Below are 21,751 nucleotides of genomic sequence, written 5' to 3'. Positions count from 1 at the left end.
GTATCTAAGCATGCACCACTGAAAGTACATCGAGTAAAGACTGAAATTCAACCTAACTGGCTTACTACTGAAATCCTAGATGCTATGAAAACACGAGACCACTTCAAGGCTATCGAAAACCATGCACAATATAAAGTATGGAGAAATAAAATAACAAGTATGATTAAAAAAGCTAAAAAAACGTATTATCAATCATTGCTTGAAAACAAAAGAGCAACACAAACTCCATTTGGAAAGTCTTCAATGAACTCACTGGAGGAATGCACAAAAAACAGACAAATAAAATTCACTCACTTCTGGTAAATGACACCATAGTCACTGACAAAACTGACATTGCAAATGTTTTCAATGATTTTTTCATCAACATTACCACAAAGTTAAAAGAACCAGTGATAGAAAACAACTTTAATGAAGTGAAAAAGTTCTGCAGCAGCAAAATCTCTAAGGAGGTATGTTTCTCTATCCCACCAGTGTCAAAAAACTTTGTTAAAAAATGTCTCAGTGAACTTGATACCAAGAAAGCTACAGGACTTGATCAGATTGGTCCACGACTCATTAAATCTTCTGCCTTTGCTATTGTAGATAGCATAACATTCATAATTAATTTAAGTATTGCAACCTCATCTGTCCCCAAAATATGGAAAAGTGCAAAAGTAACTCTTATTCACAAATCTGGTTCTAAGGATAATGCTGATAACTACCGACCAATCTCAATACTACCAAACTTGTCAAAATTGATTGAAAAACATGTCCATGACTCATTCATGTCATATTTAACCAAACACTTGCTGTTACACCCTAATCAATCAGGCTTTAGACAGAACCATTCCTGTGAGACTACCTTGATCTCCCTAACTGATAAATGGCTTCAAGCACGTGACCAAGGTAGAATAATAGGAACTGTATCTGTAGATTTCAGGAAAGCTTTTGACATGGTGGATCATGAAATCCTTTTGAAGAAACTGAAAATCTACCAGTGTGATGAAAGAACAATTAGATGGTTTATTTCACACTTAAATGAGAGAACACAACATGTTTACATAAATAATGTTCTGTCTGAACCTGAAACAATTAGATATGGAGTACCACAAGGCTCAATTCTAGGTCCACTACTATTCATTTTATTTATTAATGACCTACCACTTTTACTAAGAGACTCAATATCATCTACAGATCTCTATGCAGATGACACAACATTGTCAGACATCCAAAACACAAAGCATGAGCTCGAAATTTCTTTACAGAATGCACTAAACAAACTGGAAAACTGGTGCACATGCAATGGCATGGTGGTAAATACTGGTAAAACTAAAATATTACTTATCTCAACACAGCAAAGAAGGACAAATCTTGATAGTGATGAACTATGTCTGACATGGAAGGATACAAATCTGATAATGGTCTGTCATGATAGACTACTTGGTGTTCTGGTAGATAATAACCTATCATGGACTGAACATATCAAACATATCAGTAAAAAGTCGATTCAAGTTTCTGGCTTCTCAGTAGGATAAGACATTTTCTCCCTGAAAGGCACAGAAAACTATTTTATAACAGTTACATACAACCCTATTTGGACTACTGTAGTACAGTATGGGGTAATTCAAATGATAAAAACATAGCAAAGCTGGCACATGTTCAAAAAGGAGCATTTGGGCTAATATCAATCCAGAAAGCAAGGAAGTTTAGCTGGTAGGTTAAAAATATTACCTATTAAAGACCGAATCTGTTTGAGAAAAGCCAAATTAATGTACAGGATATCTCATAATAGTACTCCTGAATATTTACAAGCACTATTCCAGTATAGGCTACCTGGTAATACTCCCCACCTGCGATCCATGTCTACCAAACAGTATAAAATTCCCAAACCAAATAAGGAGTTATTTAAAAAGGTTTCCAATACTCTGGAACTCTGCTCTGGAATAGTATTCCAGTTGAGATTAGAAATGCTCACTCTATTTCCTTCTTCCAAACCCAATATATCCAGTGGCTTCAGAGATGCAGCTTAAATAAATAAATTCCTTTGTATGAGGGCCTCAAGATAGATTAGTTTTTAGCTAATTGTGTTACCCTATTTAAATAAAGTCATTATTGTTATTATTATTGGAAAGAGTTCTCATTTAAGGTCTTGTAAAAATAAAGGAGCAATATAAATTGAATAAAATCGACAATCCTAAACAAAGGTATCACAAAACAGTTGCGCATGACTAGCTGTTAAGTAAACTTCTCATCGAAAAAGACGTCCATACTTTATCTACATGTTTCTCCCATGTTATTTACAATGGTACCAATAATCCATGATTTCCTGTTGAATAGACAAGGTCACAATTCTAGTGCTGAAACACAATTGTGCTGGCTGCTTTTGAGTATATCTTTGGATCTACAGTGTGCATAAGAATCTGTCTATTTGCTACTTCATTTTTTTGTGTTGACTAAATTTTCATACTGATTTTGGGAGGGAAAAAATCCATTTATGGTCCACTATTCTCTTCGAAAATAGTAATAACTATGGTGCAAAGGTTGGCACCTTATAAATGAAATATCTCCAATTTTGGTTCTTTATGGGGTGTTGTTTCTTTTCAACAGTAATAGAAGTGTTGGTAGGGTGGGATTGTTAGTGTTTGTGACTATAACAGGGGTAATCATATATAACAGCTTATGCTAAATATCTTTAAGGATTAATAAGTTTCTCTATACCCTGATCATTTGAAAACATGCACATGCTAATGTTTATGGAGCATTATTGTGATACTGGGTGCCTTCAAATGTGTGAAGGTAAATGCTTGACCACATCCAGAGCCAAAGAAATTTCAGTGCTGCTGTCCTGAAAGATCATGTCCAGCCTTATGGCAAAGCCCATATAGAACTTAAGGGCATGAGAGAGTGCTGCTCTGTGGCTCATAATGATAGAAACTCAGCAGTCTTTTTCATATGAAGGAAAGAGAAGAAAATCTTCACATGAAAGAGGGGCAGATCCCATCAATGTGATCAATACTGCACCAATTACAGAATACTCACCTTCTGGCATAATAAACCTTTGAGGTAAATTGCCATCTAGCCTTGACAATGCAGCCTGCAACTCAAAAGCTGAGACTGGCAGCAAAATAATGTGATATCATACATGGCAGATATGAAAGTGGAGAATCTGTGGGATGTTGCAGGGAGCCTTGATGCTGTTACATTAGATCTCTCCTCAGCAGCAGCTTGCTTGGGGCATCTACTAACAGATCATGGAGATTGCTGAATGATTACTGCTCAGCGGCCAATGGGGATATGGGGTGTATCTGTGTGCTAACAGGGTGAGCTGCAACCTAGAAGTCCTGAGTCTGTGTGAAGAACAAAAGGGATCATTCTGAAAGATGTAAAAGTTTGGTTTCATTTTGTGGGGTTTAATATAATTTTTTAGCACATTATGGGCTATACATGAGACCCACACAAAAAAAACCACAGGAAGCTACCAGTAAGGTATCGCATGTGTAAATGATGGTTGAACTGAGACTCAAACTCATGAGGACAGAGATGAGTTGTGAGTAATCTGTAAAGGCAACCATCTTAGAACACATGGTCGCTTAGGACCTTGAAAGGTAAGATTTCATAGGTGTAGAGTTATACCCACTTCAAACTGATGGTAAGATTTCATAGGTGTACAGTCATACCCACTTCAAACTGATGGTAAGATTTCATGTGTACAGTCATACCCACTTCAAACTGATGGTAAGATTTCATAAGTGTACAGTCATACCCACTTCAAACTGATGGTAAGATTTCATGTGTACAGTCATACCCACTTCAAACTGATGGTAAGATTTCATGTGTACTGTCATACCCACTTCAAACTGATGGTAAGATTTCATGTGTACAGTCATACCCACTTCAAACTGATGGCATTCACCACACATGCATTCTGGTCTGGAACAGAAAAAATGAAATGGTAGCTTTGTTTTTCAACCATACTGCAGACAAGTCTATGCTTGGTAGGTCCATATCTGTCCTAGTCTGAAAAGGTGATCTGCAAAGATATTTCTGTTGCCATATGGCAAACTCTGCAAGTGATCCCTCTGAAATTATCCATCTGATGAGGTTTGAGACATCCATGCAAAGAGTAGAAGTATGAGTGCCTCCTTGAAATCTGAGGTATGCCATGACTGACATGATGTATGTGGTGATTTTAAAAATCTCTGTCTTATAAGGTTAATATAGCCCTGTAGTGCTAGAAAAGCAGCCCATGTTTCTGGGTTGCTGATATAAAGAGAAGATTCCTCCAAAGACTACAAGCCCTGAAGGACCACCCCTTCTGCTTTTGGTGGTCCCCTTCAGGCACTCGATCCAGCATAGGAAAGAGTGAGGTCCAAGGCATGTAACATAAATACAGCATTATTATCAGCTTAAATCAATCCAAGACATGTAGTCCAGACTTACTGCATCCCAAATTACTTAAAAGAATTGCATGTTCAATTAAGTATCCACTGCATCGGATCTTTGCCATTTCTCTTAATACCTCAAGATTTCCAGATTCTTGAAAATTAGCAAATGTGGTCCGAGTATATAAGAAAGGATGTAGAACAAATGTTTCAAACCATCACACAATTTCACTCCTTTGCATTTTGTCTAAGGAGTTTAAAAAAAGGTGTCTATAAGTATTTGCATAATTATATTGTTTAACATAACTTGATCTCACCTTATCAATCAGGTTTTACACCTGGGGACTCTGCAACAAATTAATTATTATATATTTATAATATGATTTGTTTAGATTGAGACCAAGGAAAGGATGTTAGAATTGTTTTCTCTGATATAAACAAAGTGTCTGATTGTGTTTGGCATTCTGGATTACTTATTAAACCTAAGAAGACTGGCATTCAAGGCAGTTTATTGTTGTGGTAAGAACATTACATGTCATTAAGAATGCAAAGAGTTGTCCTGAAATCATGAATCTCTGATTTTCAATTTATAAATGCAGGAGTCCCTCAAGGGTCAATCCTTGGGCCATTATTATATTTAGTATATATAAATGATATTGTTAATGATACACAATCATCACAAACATTATTGTCAGATGATACTACACTATAAAATCAATGAAAATCTAAATGAGGCTGGCCAAATCCTAAATTTGGACATTAAAAATTATGGGACTGGTCCTGTCTTTGGCTAGTGACCTTTAACCCAGACCAAACATAATCAATGCTCATAGCAAATTTCAAATAACCATCCCAATCTGCAGACATCCAGCAAAGATATTCAAGAAGTATTCAAACATAAGCACTTAGGTATTATATTGTCTTGTGATGCCACATGGCAAGCTCAAGTCAAGCATTTGTCTGGAAAAGGCTTGGGAAAAAGTAAATGTTTATAAAAATTTTAAATATAGATAGAATAGTTTGTTTTTGGAAAGAATGTATATATCCTTTATACTTCCCATGTTGACAGTGCTGACTGTATCAGAGATACCGTAACTGTAATATGCAAGAAAAAGAATGACTGGAAAAAATTTAAATTTGGAGGCTATGAGAATAGTAACAGGTGCCACCAAGTGTGGCACAGGCACTATTATATGAGGCAACCAGATGGGATAGCCTAAATCATCAATGCTATAATAATAAATGAATTCAGTTGTTTAAAATGTAGCATAGTTTTGCTCCAAATTATTTACAAGATGTAATTCTGCCTCTTGTTGTTAACAATGATACCAACACCACTCAATCATGAAATACTATTCAACCTCCTTTGTGCCAAACAAGACTTTGTCAAAAATCATTTCTGCCTCCCACAATTCAACTGTGGATCATGCCAACTGAAATAATTAGTAACCCATCCTTTCAAAATTTTAAAACTTACCTGCATCAGGACAAACAAAAAATTCCATCGTATTATTTTGTTGGTAATCAGGTGGATCATGTTCAGCATACACAATTGAGAACCAAATAAAGTAGCTTAAATGATGATTTATTCCTAATACTGCACCTGTGGACAGGTAGAAACAGCTGAATAGTTTCTGTTAGTATGTAAAATTATGCAAATCTGAGACATTATGTTCTCCTCACATTACTGACCCGACTTACAATCAAGACATTATTATAAGGCAATCCAATAAAACTAATACATACAGTCAAACCCACTTATCTCGACCTCGGTTATCTCGACAACCCACTTATGTCGAGCGTTTTGGTCCGGTCCCGAAAAAATTCTTCTTTGTTATGCTATTTTTTACCCGCTTATCTCGACCTCTGTTAAGTCGATAACCCGGTTATGTCGGGCATAAGTTTCGGTCCGAAGTAACATGTGGACCCGCTTAATTCGACGAAATGCAACTTTTTAACGTCAATCTCACAGAAATTGTACAAGAAATAGTCAGCAAAAGCGATCGATTTGTAGAAAATATGAAGTAATATCAGTCTGCTTTTGTTTACTCCGGTGCTGATCTGTAACGAACGATTCAAAAGCACTTACGTTTTCATACATATGCTCGGCACCGTCGACACTTGCCACAAACAATTTCATTTTTTTAATGCATTCAGCCATTTCACTGTAGCTTGGGATAGTGATAGGCTGATCATCATCATCATCATCATCATCTTGCTTGCATGATTGTATCTGCTTCGTTGTCACCGATTGGATTATTTCCTCATCAGTAAGTTCACCATAGGCATTGGCATCATCATCCACGTGAACATAATTAGAAAATTCATCCCGAGCAATGCCTATGGAGTCCGCAATCTCATCAGCCATCGCTTCAAGACCTATTTCTGATTGAGGCTCTTTAATTTCTTGTGCAATTAAACACTGCTGGTGAAATTCTTCATCAGAAATTTCCGGAAAAATACAATGGAACCAGCAGTTTTGAATGGTTTTCGGCGATACACTGTTCCAAGCTGCACGGGCATACATGATGGCGTCTAGCAGAGTTGGTTTATAGGATCGCTTTTCCTCATTTGCACTCACAGTCAATGTACATGTACATGTACATGTATTTTCAAAAACATTTATTGATCTTTATCTGCGAGATACTGTCATATATTAACCTGGATATAATACAATCTTGGTTATTTTGCACCTAACACCGCGTTATGTGTGAATGGCGGGTGCCTGAAAGCAATCGGTGGATGTTTCTCTCTCACTCTCTCGTTTGTGATTTTCTTTGATCCATTTTTCAATCTGATAACATATTCAAACCTCTGAGTACAACCAAACATGATTTGTTTTTCAATATTCACATCAATTATAAAAATGCGTCGTGTGTTATCTGACATAAGTGATGCACACTACAGTAATGGATGCATACGCTACATGTGATATAAGGAGTTCATAGATATATTTTTTCTTTAATAAATTACTTATGATGATAAAAAAGGAATAAATGATAACAACACCAGGTTAGTTCATTTCATTTTATTATCAATTAAGCGTTTTGTTTATTTTATTGTAACATGCAGTGGGAGGGGATTCCAGTAAACACCAGCAAGAGACAGGAGTAATGCTCAAGGACATTTTTAAAATTACCGGTTTTTATGAACCCGGATATCTCGGGACCCGGTTATGTCGACGATTTTTTTACACCCCCGACGTAATCGAGATAACCGGGTTTGACTGTATATACTAATATTTATCACAGTGCAAACATTCATAAAATGATCTAAATGATTTTAAGTTTACACACAGGTCACAACTACACAAGTGTGTCCCATCTTTTTTGTAACATTAATTGATCTTTGCAACACCAACATATACCACAAATGTTCAAGCATACTTTTATATTTAGATATGATTTATCTATTTTAAACCGGTAGACAATTATTGTTAAAATTACTCTGCAATAGAGGAGACAGTTTTCAACAAGCTTCCATCCTTCTGCTGAATCTCCATATAGATTATTTTGTTATAAATGGTACAAGAAAATGTTTTCTTGAATAAATACTCTTCAAACAAAAAAAAATCCAGCCAGAAGCCTGTCCTGATTTAGTCATCAACACAGGTGGTAATGAAATCTGAATCATGAAGGAATCCAAGCTAAAATGGGGTCCCTGTGAGATTTCCAGTTTGTTAGCAACTGAAACTAGACAGGCCTTTTATGAAATATTCCTTGCAGAACTAGATCAACTATGGCACAACTGTATTCAGAGTCTGCAGGAGAGAGAGAGAGAAAGAGATACAAATGAGCAGACAATAACATTTTCTTCAACACTCTAGTTACGAATGACATTATCTGTGAGATCGAGGGGGAACATGAATTGTCCCTTGATTTGGGAGGAAATTCATTTGCACTGAAGCAATGTGTTTTAGAAAGTGTCAAGTTCTGGTTGGGGATTAACCCCAGTTAAGTCGCTGAGTGACAGATCCCTTAGAACATCTAAGAACATTGTGTCTCACCCAGTTGTCAACATAATGGATTAAGGGAACTTAAATTTCACTCTTAACTGAGTGGTTATTACTCCCATTGCCTTGTTAAAATCCCTAGGAAAGGAAGTTAGGTAGATGGATTAGCTCAAAATTGAAAGAACTCCTGACAAAAAAGGAAGTAATATCATGAGGGATGGGAACATGGTGGGGGTCACAGAAGTGGAGGTGTCACAGAATCAAATCTGGTAGTCCTCTCTTATTGTGGACAGGAAATATGCATCAACTGTTACGTCTGACCAGGCTTCTAGAAAAAGATCTAGTCTGGCACCTACTGGGACATCAGAAAGATGGAGACTTGGTATGACATGTGTGATTCTGTAGAACTGACCCTCTCTTTAATGTGGAGGGGTTCCACGGACTTCATGGACTGGTGCTTTCCAGCAGTATTTTATAAATAAAGGGTGAGAAGTTGTTGTAAAAGGTGTTTTGAGGTTCTACTGGAACTACTGCTTCTCTGATTTATCCAGGTCTGGGACTATGACCAATGACCAATGTTCTTCATCCCTGAGATTTTGGATGGCCACTATTGGGATTAAGTCATCAAATGAGGGTTCCATGTCAAATGGAGCATCCCTCAACAGATCCTTTCTATATTTAAGCAAACTTTTGAGGTATCAACCATGACATCTCTACTACTGAAGAGATGATCTGTCAAAAGTGCCATGAACATCAGGAATGACAGTTTCAATAATTCTCTGCCTCATTAACTTTTGTTACCTTCAGCATCATGCCCTACCCCATAGCTGAGTGGTGAGGCAGCAGAATATCAGATTTATTCTGGGCCAGAGAAAGCATTGCTCAACTAAACTGGATCATAGCATCTATAGATCTGGAAGGACAGGGAAAGAAGGCAGTAGATGGGGTGGAGATGGTGACATTAGAAGAGAATTAAATGGTACTTTCAAACTCTCTCATGTTCTCAAAATTCTCTTGATACATCGTGACATGAGTGGCTACCCCCATCTTTTTCCTTTCATAACAACACCTGAGGTGACAGGGAAGTACCACTGTCTGCAAATTCATCTGACCTATGGTACCACAGAAAACTCACCATTGTACAACAGAGGGAAAAGGGGACGTTCAAAACTCACCCCTGGGTGTTGAGAGTCCCCAGGTCCCATCAGAATTGGACATGGACATTGGGAAAGGGATGGAGTGTTGACCTAGCCCCTTTCTCTTTCAGTGGTTCTGATTGAAGAGGACTGTACCTAAGTGTACCTAAAGTTTTGTAGGCAAGAAGTGAACATTTTTGGTCAGGATCCAAAAATATACCATAAAAATGGCCATTTTTGGACGTTATGTGCTCTCACCTGAAAATTCTCATTTTTCAACAATGTATTACAGTAACTCTATTTTCAGATACAAATAGATCTTGAACATTTTTTGCATGTTGAAGGAAACAATTTTACAAAAATCTTTATACCAAGAAGAATAAAATAACTGAAAATCCAAAACAAATATGGACTACAGAATGAGGTGTACTTTCTTTTGATTTTAAAAAATTCTAATATACGATTTTTATTACATGCGCAGATCTGTGGAAGGAAACAGTTATTTTATTTAATGTGAATTCTTGGATACTTATTTTTAATTGTATATATCAGGTAGACCAACATTTTTATCATGCAAAACCTACAAAAATGTCAATGCTCTTATCATTTCATTAAAAAGGGATTTAGAAAATTCAATAGTGTCCTTAATCATTTTTTTTTCTTTTAGGATAATGGAAACCCTTATATTATTTTTACATATAAGTGTTGGGTCAAATGTTCGAATAACACAAAACCTTCTGAAAAGAAAGGCTGTATACTTTCAATACAGTAGTAAAATAAAACTGGTTATAGGCACTACATAAAGTATTACCAGAACAAGTGTATCAAAGTTCATGAGTTATTATTTTCTGATTTATTATGATATTTACAGAAAAAAAATGACATCTGTATTACATCATCTTTATCTTAAATAACATTTTTATGATGCAATATTTCATTATGAAATATACTATAATGAAAATAAGAATAATCACTCCCTGCATTCATAAACATGAATGGGTTTCAAGGACCCTGTCTTTTGTTATGATGCTCTAAATAAATGGAAGAAACATTGAATGATGGAGCAAGAAGAGGAAACTGTCTGCAAGTAGTAATGGTACAGTATATGTATATATAGACAACTTGGAAACCCTAATTTTTGTATAGTCCATAACCTAAACTAGCCTTATGTCTTGTAATTTCAGGGAAAAAATAAAAATCATGTAACTGAAGTATATCTGTACATAAAAAGTTTATATAATATACCCATTTCTAAGTGTGTTTCAGCCATGAAATTATCCAAATTTGTATAAAAATAACTTCCTGATGAAATGAAAGTCACTTCTTTAGGTCTATACTATGACCTAAAAAGGTGGCTCCATGACGTCCATACATTTATAAATGTGTGTTATGCAAAGAGTAAGAAGAAAACGCCATGACAACCTCTAAACCACACTGAAAATTGGTACAATTATAATGATGAGAAAAGATTATAGACACTACATAAATATTCATTTCTTTATTCATAAATGAACCCAAGTTTTATAGAAAATGAGATTAAAATATGTTAAATATCTTCATGACTTACTTAAATAAAACTTCTGACAAAATAAGTGATTTTTATCATGATTTTTGTAAGTTTATACTAATGGAATATTAACAATCATCATTCTATTGTTCAGTCTTAGTCAATGTATATTTTACTACATGTACCAATTAAATTACAAACACATTTAATGATACTTCAGTGATACTCAGCTTCCCCTGAAAATGATGATAAATCTAAAAATAAGCCAGGAGTGTTTGTGGCAGTATGCCTTGAGTCATCTAAGCAATGTCCAACATATATTTTTGTAGCAGGAATTCAAGTGTTGGTGACTCTGAATTTCAACTGCAATCAGGGATCGTCCTGGGCTTCGCCAATGTTGCAAATTGCGATTTTTTTTCCTTATTGGCGATAAAAATATCCCATCTGGTGATTTTTTTGGTGACAGACTTTTTGGTTATTTAATTTGTACATACAATCATGGATTTGGACTGGATAAATTAAAAGGGAGAATGAAAGGAAGCCACAAACTTGACTAAGCAATGCATTGGAATCAATCTGTTACACAAACAATCCTTTGTTCGTATTGACAACCCAATCTTTACCATGCATTGTTACATCATAATCTGCTTATGCTGACATCTGGGCTGAGTACTGTACGCTGTGATACAGTCAATCATGCTACCGAACTATACCTACAACTGACCGACTTCTGAAGACGCGAATAGAACAGATACAATTAATTGAATGGCTAATCCTTCTGTTGTTTTTTTGTTGTTGTTGACATATACCAATATAATAATTTTGCTGAACCTTCATAGAAAACTGATAACCTTTGAAGCACCGACTTCTGCGTATAAATACAAAGCAAATGGAAAAAATCTCAATCACAATTATATCTGTCGCCAGCGCAGCATTTTACTCATTGATCTTTTCCTTTTGCCATCAATCCGTGTTACAGCTGCAGAGACTTAAACTCCGCAACAAGAAATAGCAAAAAAAAAAACAGTTTTGCATAATTAATAATAGTTATTTATTTCTCAAAATACAGGAGTGAAAGAACCCCTAAATTGGGTGTGAATTTATGCTTACATATACGGTCCAATATTGCCAGGTGTTGACTCATGTAAGTTTCATTCGTGGGAATGGAGATCCTATTTTGCTTGTCGAGAAAATTTATACAGCATTCAGTGATCATTCTTGGGATTTAGGAAGCAATTCACTACAAGCTTTGTGAAGCTAGCCATAAGGTGGGGGGGGCTGCTGAGAGACTACTGGTGTCACCTGTCAGCACTGTAGACTGTGAACGTGGATTCAGTAAGATGAACCTCATAAAAACTGACATCAGAAATAAACTCTGCATCTCATCTTTTGAGAATTTAATGAGAATCAGCATTTACAGATGTGAAAAATTAGACTTTAAAACTGCATTCAACAAGTGGGCAGCCCTAAAATCGCGACAGATCTTCATGCAACACTTTGTAACCTTTTGTTAATGCTTGTTGTAATTAGAGTATTAACTAACTCATCTTTTGTAAATTTCATTGCCTGTTACATTAACAGACTAAATTAACACTTGAAAAAATGTACACTACTTGTTCTGGCGACACTTTTTGAAAATTGGCAACAAAATATTGAGGTTGGCGATTTTTTTGGCGACAGCTTTTTAAAAGCCAGGACTATCCCTGTGCAATACATGAAAAAGCAGGAAATATTTATGTCTGGCCAGAATCTTATAAAGAAAATATTTCATGTGAACCAATACAGCATTTTGTTTCAACATCAAAAGAACTCGAACTTTTCAGTGAAAGGGGGCATTTTAAATTTAATGCCACAGAACTGAATGAATTTAAGACAGAACAAATGAAACTTTATGGACAGGCTTGTTTCTAATAGTGTATCTAAATTAAATTCATGTACTCTAGAAAATATTAAGCAATGACATAGCTTATTTCTTACACCCAGGTAGTTAATTTTCTTGCTGACCACAGATACACTGCATTGGACACTTAAAACATCAATTTTGGCATATACTGGGATAAATGAATCATTATTTAGTGTCTGTAACCTTCAGACAGTACCATTAACAGCCATGTTTAATTCCACAAAACTCCCATTGATCATGTTTTAAAACTATAAGTTGGAGTTTGTTATTAATTTTTCCTCAAGCAAATAATATTCAGGTGAAAATTCCATCCAAGTCTGCGAGAATATGGTTTATTTTCAAATTTTAGTCGAATTTGTCACAAGAAATGTTACTTTTGAATTTTAGTAGAATTTGTCACAAGAAATGTTACTTTTGAGTTTTAATAGAATTTGTCACAAGAAATGTTACTTTTGAGTTTTAGTAGAATTTGTCACAAGAAATGTTACTTTTGAATTTTAGTAGAATTTGTCACAAGAGATGTTACTTTTGAATTTTAGTAGAATTTGTCACAAGAAATGTTACTTTTGAATTTTAGTAGAATTTGTCACAAGAAATGTTACTTTTGAATTTTAGTAGAATTTGTCACAAGAAATGTTACTTTTGATAAAAGAGCTGTATCTGTATCACTTATTTTTTCCAGTCATTGTATGCCCACTATCAAAGAAGTTAAGCAGCAACTTATAATACATTATCTCAATCATAATTTGTGTTGTAATTTTCAAATGAGAGTTCATGTAGCGTCCATAACCCTCTTCTATGTAATTAGTTAACCAATTAATATTTTTACCATATCGTGTTCTTAGAAGGCAAGAAAATGTGTTTAATTGCTTATGTATGAATCAAAGTAATCAACTCTGTCAAAATAATATAAGTATTTTCATTTGTTATGTGAAATAGATACAAGTTACGCTAGTAATAAAGTAAGTTTTAACTAATGTCAGAAAAAAACTGTCTTATTCTTTAGCTGTGCCCATTAGTACTAAAACAAGCTATAGTTTTTATTTAAGTTCTAAATATGTTATTTTACATAAAATAATAAAGGTTATAACCTTTTCTTTACTTAGATGTTACATGCACCCTGTAGTCTCCATAACCTCTTCCCAATTTAAGTAAAACTAATGCAGAAAAAATGCATTTTAGGTCAACTTTTCAATAAAACATGAAAAATCTATAGGTCAAAGATGCTTAAGTTCACAAAACAATTATTGTTCAGGAATTTTGACCAAGTCAAATTTGATTCTTTGATGAGACACTTTTGGGCCAAATACCATCTTTTAACCATATGGTCTTATTACAAATAATGTCAAACTTGTGGATTTAATTATGAAAACACAGGACATTCTTAAAAAGACAAAAGGAAAGCTGTGTACAAAATGACACAAACAAAACTAGATAAATATTTCACACCAAAGAATTAAGAACTATTATTCTATGTTCATTTAAACAAGTCTATTCTTAAGACAAGAACATTTTGATAGTTAATGTTACTTTTAAATAAAGATATTAAATGCAGAGTTACATGTAGATATCTTGCTTCATACAGATATATGCGTATACTTCTCACTGGACAAGCCACTGCTCTCATAAGGCCACTTTCCTGGTGCAGAAGGGGTGGTATTATAAGAGGGGGACCAATGTAAACAAAAACTATTGAGCAGAAATTGAAGTTCCATGTGATTAGTCAAACAAGGGCTATGATACAATAATTTTATTCCCCCAAAAACAATGAAAATTTAACTTAAAATGCACCTTTTTAATAAAAATGTTTAATCTAAAAATTCCTGCAAAAGTTCTTAAGTAGGAAATAAACTGAAGGGCAAAGTTCTAAGTGAAACAAGATCCATCACTAAACAAAATTTGCCAGAAAAAATTGTGATCCAGATCTTTTTAACTTTCACTCTAATCCAAAAAGTCCCTCTAAAGAAACTGAGTGGAAATAAAATTTGGATCAACTTGTTATGAGAGGACAGGACAAAAAGGACATAAGTAGAAGCATATACCACCTTTATAGACAGAGTGTAGGGGGCATTAAAAATGTGGAAAATTGCTTTATAAATTTAAAAATTTAATCAAGTCATTTACATATGGTTCTAAACCTAACAAATTTTAATTGTCTGCATCAAGAAGTATTTCTGTAATCTGCTATCAAATTTCTTGGGACAGATTGACTGATATAAAGAAGTACAAACAGACAGGATAAAATCAAGATGCTAGCATATGAAGCATAAAAAAAGGGACAAAACTCACTAGCTTTTTGGGAAGTGCTGCATCAGCCTCTAATGCCTTCCACACCATACTGCATTTCTGAAGTAAGATCTCATACCCAGATTTTTCATCCAGATCAAAAATGAGGGGAGCATATCCTGTTATGGCTGTATGAAGACAGTTGACCTTAGCAATCTCCATGTCACCATCCCCGGCTGAGATGCTGGCTAAATCCACAAATACCAACAGTTCCTTCAGACCTGTAAAAATGAGTAGAAAAACATAAACAGAACAGAAAATCAAACCAAAAGACAGATGGAAAAACAGAGGAATACATATTCTAGTAAGCCATGACAACAACTGACAATGACAATTTACATGTCCTTAGCTGAGATGCGGCAAAATTCACAAACATTTTAAGAAGGTTCTTTCAATCCCGTTACAAAGATGAAATCCAAATAAAATTCTTATGGAACAGCATCCCAAGCTCAGCTAGAGAAAAGACACTAAATGACGTATTACAAGAGCAGAGATAACCTTGACCTGCCAATCAGCATAGTAAATCATATAAAATCATGGTATCTAATGTTGACACTCACCCCAAGTGAAATGGTGTTCATGTTTTAGTCCATACTAAAAATTTAATTAAAAATGGTTAATAATGTTGAAGTTATGAATTTGTATATGATATATAGTGGCAAGCTGGATAGGTGATGGACACTGGGCCTGTCAGTCCAATAAGCTTCAAGTGCAAATGGAAATCATGTGATGCTCACACCTGTTTGTCATCCAACCGTATGTATCAGCATGTGTTAGGGTTTGAGCTACAAAGCAGTAGATTAATTAAAATGTAACTGTAACAAAAGAAACAGCTCAATGACATCATTTTTAATTACATAAAAAGTCATCTACTCTACTTATATAGTCTTTTTATGAAATACTTGACTGTATTAAAACTGAAGGTTCCAAGGTTTATAAGTTGTTTTTTTAAAAACTGGTTTGCCTTCTCAAAATGAAAGCTACTATTGCTCTACTACCATTATTATTATTATTATTACTTTTCATGGAGTCCTTTAACCACTTCAGGAGTTTCTTGCTCTTGATAACAGCCTCAAGACAAGCGGATCTTTCTAATGTCAAATCATTCAGAAGTTCACATGTCTTCATCAGTCTTTTCTTAAAATCTTTCATTTTTGTTGTTCCACCTTTACCCTATGAGAGCAAAAAATATATACATATTAAAGGATAATACAGTAATCTATTAATTGTTGTAAGACAGAGTGCAATAAATAACAAATTTTATATCTTGCATATGTAACAGAAGTCACTGGAAAGATGACAATGTGAGTGTCACTACAATGATTGATATAGTATAACACATGCTGTTTTCCATGAGTGGTATTTATTTATTAAATTACTGCATATGCCACACCTACTGGAACTCACCCATCACTCTAGTCTTTCAACAAATGGCATTAGATTGCACCATACTTATAGGCTGGTACTGTAGTTCAGAATGTTTAGCCCCAGAGCAAAATTTTATAATGGTGAACCTTAAAGCTGATAGAAGACATATCATGTCTGTGGAGCAATGTGTGGATGAGTTCCATTCAGAAAGAAATTAAATTTATGCATAACTGTTAATTAATTCTACAGGTTATTAATCACCCCATATTTTATTTAAAAAGAAAAGAAAAAATCCTGAAATAAAGTCAAACCTGCCATATTGGTAACCTTAATATAAAGTCACTATTATTTATGGTCAATTACATACTAGAAAAAGAATTACAGTGAAAACTTCATGTTAATATGATCATGGTCCATTCAGAAGAAGCAGTCAGAGCAGATAGTTAAGATGGTTACCATGACATCAATGTTGGAAGTCAGATTGGCATCAGTCTCATTTTGAAGTTTTTTAATAAAAAGCCCATGTCAATATGACCATCCATTCAGGATGAGCAGCAACAACAAGATTTTCAAAATGACCATAGTGGCATCCACGTTGGGGGCAAAATCAACATCATTGGCACTAATGATCAAACCCATGTTGAAAACTACATGTCATTATGACCATAACAAGATTTCAACATAACCACCATAGCAGCCAAGCTGGAGGTCAGATAAGTATAATTTTTATTTAGAACAAACAGCATATCACAATCAAAATGTTTCTATGAAATGACCAGCCATCTTGGAGAACTGGCAGATAACACAAATTCAAGATGGCTGCCTTGATGGCCACATTGAAGTTCAATCCACACCATCTTCACTAAGGCCCAACTAAATACCATTTAAAGTTTTTCAGTGAAAACCCCATATTACTGCTCAGAGCCAATTGTGTTTATTCACCACCTGGGTTCTATGTGCCTGGCATCTGTAGTTATAATTAAAACAAAGGGGCATTGATCTCTGTGGGTAAATAGTATACACAGCAATAACTTGCTTTAATGATATTTTTGTAACCCGTGCTAGCGAAAAGATTGTCACTTGCACTCAAGTGAATGTGTTTTCAAATAATGATTTTTATTTGCGAGATACTGTCATACAGTTGACCTGGACATAATTCAATATTGGTTATTTTGCACCTAACACCATATCAAGCATGAATTACAGTTGTCTTCAAGATATCGGTTGATTATTTCCCTCTTGTTTGCAATTTTGCTGGATCCAATTTTCAGTCAGATAACATATTCAAACCTTTGAGCACAACCAAACATGATTTGTTTCTCAATGTTCATGCAAATGAACAAATGTCTCATGTGTTATCAGACATAATGATACATGTGTATGGAAGCCTACACTACATATAAGGATTTTGTGGATATATTTTATTCTTTATTGCTCATGTTTGAAAAAAAGGAATAAATGATAACAATACAAGGTTAGTTTCTTTCTTCTTATTATCAAATAAGCATTTTGTTTATCTATTTTAGTACAATGTGCAGTGGGTGGGGCAGCACAAATGCAATACAAATTTATTTCGGTTCTTAAGTCTTGGGGCATATGACCTAGGTGAAAAAAGTTTCACCTTAAGTTCTGGGATAGGAATTTTTATTTTATTTTATCATGTCCCAATTTATACGGTAAATACGGTATTCATTTTGAACCAACAAGGAGAAGTAATGATAGCAAGACCTGCACTATTTTCATTAAGAACAACTAGGCTTCAGGATGAAATTGTGTGCCGTGTTTCTTGACATTCCTAAAAATAGTTCAGTTAACACAAAAAGGGATGCCAGACTGCTGATGATGGACAGAAGATGACTGACAGATGACATCTACAGAACCATTGCATAAGCGGGGGGGGGGGGGGGGGGGCGGGTGTCTTTGACCAGCAGAACTATTAAAAATGAGTATTGCAAAATGTGCCTTAAGTGGATAAAACCATGGAATAGGTATCCATATCTTACCTTGGATGCAATTTGTTTGATATCTTCAAAATCTCCCTTTAGTTTTAAAGCTTTTGCAAATCTAAGTATGACTTGTGCACCCTGAATACAATGTGCAAGCTGTCTGTATTGTTTCAGTTGTTTTATTCTTCTTGTTCTTGTATGTTCACTAATTTGTAGCAAAGTCATTTCCTCAGTAATAGGTCCATAATCATCATTTTTGCACAAGATTCCCAGAATTTCTTCAAACCTTTGGAATGTAATAATTCCTGATTCCAAGTCATGACTAGTGGTCAACCATTCCTGATTGACTGGTTTCCAAACATGTGAAAACAACTTTTCAAGGGAGGTTACTCTGTCCTTATTAGGAGTCTCTTCCCAAGACCGGAGGAAAACTTTGCTTTTATATCTTGATTCCAATTGATCAAGAAGTTTCAATACTGTCTCTGGCAATTGGAAAGCTTTTATCTGAGGTTTGTAGGCCAGTATATCTTCCAATGAATCCAAATTTACAGATTCACAGATGTCAACAACACGCAACCTTCTGGAAGTTAACAGTTGTTTTAGATTTTTCTGCAGAGCTGATGTGTCAACTGAAATTGAATAAATTGTATAATGCAATTATAGACATTCATTAATATGATTCTATCTGGAAACTCTTTTTTATTAGAAATAACTTAATGCTACCAAAATAACATGCTTAAAATACATTGGTTAGTGAGTCAGTCTGTTTTTTCTTTGTAACCCATTCAACAAAAGTTTTGTTATTCATCAATTTAACACTGGCGCATTCCTACAAATATTAATTCAAATTTTAAAAAAATTATTTGATCTCTGACAAGTCCATATGCCTAAATGTAAAGAAACATTTTCACTTGAAATATGTCAAGGTTTTTTCATAATGATACTAAATGTAGCACATTTTCTTCATACTTTTCATTTTTTTGTCATGATTAATTTACCCTGTTACCACCTTGCATCTGAAAATATATCCAATTCCACTTTTAAAAACTGGCCATCTGCACTACCAAACCCACTACTGCTCTAGTCAGAGTAATTCTGATCAAGGTAGAAATACAAAAATATCTGAATATTTTATATATGTTTACCTAGATCTTCAACAAGTTCAAAACATAAATGTGACTAGCCCAAAGTGCAAATAAGTCTATGTAAGGAGTAATATGTTTTAGATGTTTCAGCACTTTGAACTTCATACAGACAGATAAACCCTTGCAAAAAGTAGGATAAGTGTGAAATTTGGAATAAAAATGGGTCAGCACTCAAAAATCATGGGTCCAATGCACCCAAAAAAATTTTTTTTCTTTTCTCAATCTTCTGTAAATGCACAGGGAAAACAACCAATAAAAACTAGAGTCTTTTATACCCCTTTTCTCTCATGGCTGGAACACTGAAACTTTTAAAGACTTTCTGGGAGACTCCTGGAAAATCTGGAATATATTACATGTATGAAACAAGAGCCTCCAGAATACACCTTAGCTTGACTGTACGAAAATGCGAACTGTTATCATGTGACAAACACTGATTTTAAAACGTTCCAATTTCTAAAGAAATCTGATCATGCTATACAATAGCTTTTCAACTTTCTTTTTATTTATAATAACTTCTATTCACACCAAAAGCACAGGCCTAAACATTTAAATGTTTAGTACATAAAACTCTGTTGACATAATGTAATGTAATCTTTAAGCACAACTAATAACACTGTCTCAAAACACTTAAATAGTTTCTGGCAATAATTCTTGAACGTATAATCTGATACAAATGTGCCACTGACAATACTTGTTCAGGATGATTATTAGCCATTTCTCAAAAAGGTCCCATCTTGTGAAAACATAAAGTTGTTTCATGGAACAAACACTATTTCTGATCAATTTTACATTTTCACACAAAAATAAAAGTTTGTGAACCATGCCCAATGTGTACATTATCTGGAATAAATGAATATAAAGTGACGCTTTTTACTTGTGATTAGCTTTGGGAATTGGCTGAAATTTTAAGATTAATCACTGGTTTATCATAACTGATCCATACCTGCCAGATCACAATGTATCACATGATAAACACCATCTTGTACTCCCAAACACCCTAATATGGTCATGCTTATTAAAACATAACTTCCTGTAAATCTTTAAAAGCAAGAGACCTTCCTTGACATTGTCATATTTGCATGTAACTTGTAACTAGTTAATCAAGAAGCAATCGTAATTCAAGTGGCTTCATGCTTCATACTCATCAAAAATTATCGCTATGGGGCAGTTTATACAGTTTGCTGTTGAAGAAGTGATTAAATGGACAAAGCAATCAGAGATAAACACCAATGGTTACTTAAATGACTGACAATAACTTGGGTGATTTTGTTTTCAGTCATTTCACCATTGCTGTGGAACAGTCCATTAGGCTTATTTCCAAAAAAAAGTAAACAGGTGAAACATTACCAAAGTAACCTAAGTTAGATAAGAGATCTGTTTCGAAGAAACAACAATTATGATAGACCTTGCCCTGATATATATCAAAACCAAATATATTCTAAACTCTATCATCTTCTCCAATTTACTATCAGTACTGCAGTCACTACATAAAAGGAAGTTGGAAACCCCATTATTGACCAATATTCTCATCAAACATATGAAGCTATGTACCTCTTACAATATAATATACTATTGGTTACCCAGCCATGTCGGTATTAAAGGTAATGACAGAGCAGACTGCACTGCTAAAATAGCCCTATCTCTACAAACATCTGTTTTTAAAATGCCATATACTGATTTTAAATTTAGTATTAAAAAAAATCTTATTTATAAAGTGGCATGCATCTTCGAATGATGCTATCAATAAAAAAAACTCCATGTGATGAAACCTACCTTAGACAAATGGCCTCCTTCCAACAGAACCATCTGTAAGGATGTGTTAGTTATTGCAAGAAGTACGATTGGTCATATTTATATAACTCACTCCTACATATTAATGGGAGAAGACCTACCCGAGTGCACTTTATGATTGTTCTGATGAACCTACACTTGATCATAACTACAATGTTCAGCACATAAGGGAACTTTCTGATACAGTAAATGTACCTTGTATTTTAAATTTCTTGAAGGAAGTTAAAATTTACTCTAAAATATAGTTTGTGTGTAACCTTTTTTCTTTTGAGTATTTTTAACCAACGTATGTCCTGTTCATCACCATAATTTATAACTGCTATATAGCTTTACAGTGGTGAGCCATAAAATCCACA

General features: G+C 34.5%; 1 protein-coding gene across 1 annotated transcript in view; it reads right to left on the bottom strand.

Annotated features, from left to right (window-relative positions):
- The window catches only part of LOC149786015 (E3 ubiquitin-protein ligase rnf213-alpha-like), a 431,187-nt gene that overhangs the window by 290,494 nt on the left and 118,942 nt on the right, over positions 1–21,751 (bottom strand). The window contains exons 18-20 of the mRNA XM_089978093.1: positions 18,517–19,088; positions 16,165–16,318; positions 15,149–15,366 (exon numbers count right to left, since the gene is read on the bottom strand). Coding sequence (XP_089834219.1) covers positions 15,149–15,366; positions 16,165–16,318; positions 18,517–19,088 — 944 coding nt within the window. The remainder of the gene's footprint in view (positions 1–15,148; positions 15,367–16,164; positions 16,319–18,516; positions 19,089–21,751) is intronic.

The sequence above is a fragment of the Sinohyriopsis cumingii genome, chromosome 12, assembly GCF_028554795.1.
Source record: "Sinohyriopsis cumingii isolate HCF-2022 chromosome 12, ASM2855479v2, whole genome shotgun sequence".
In the NCBI taxonomy this organism is placed as follows: Eukaryota; Metazoa; Mollusca; class Bivalvia; order Unionida; family Unionidae; genus Sinohyriopsis; species Sinohyriopsis cumingii.
This window is presented reverse-complemented; position numbering and strand designations above follow the sequence as displayed.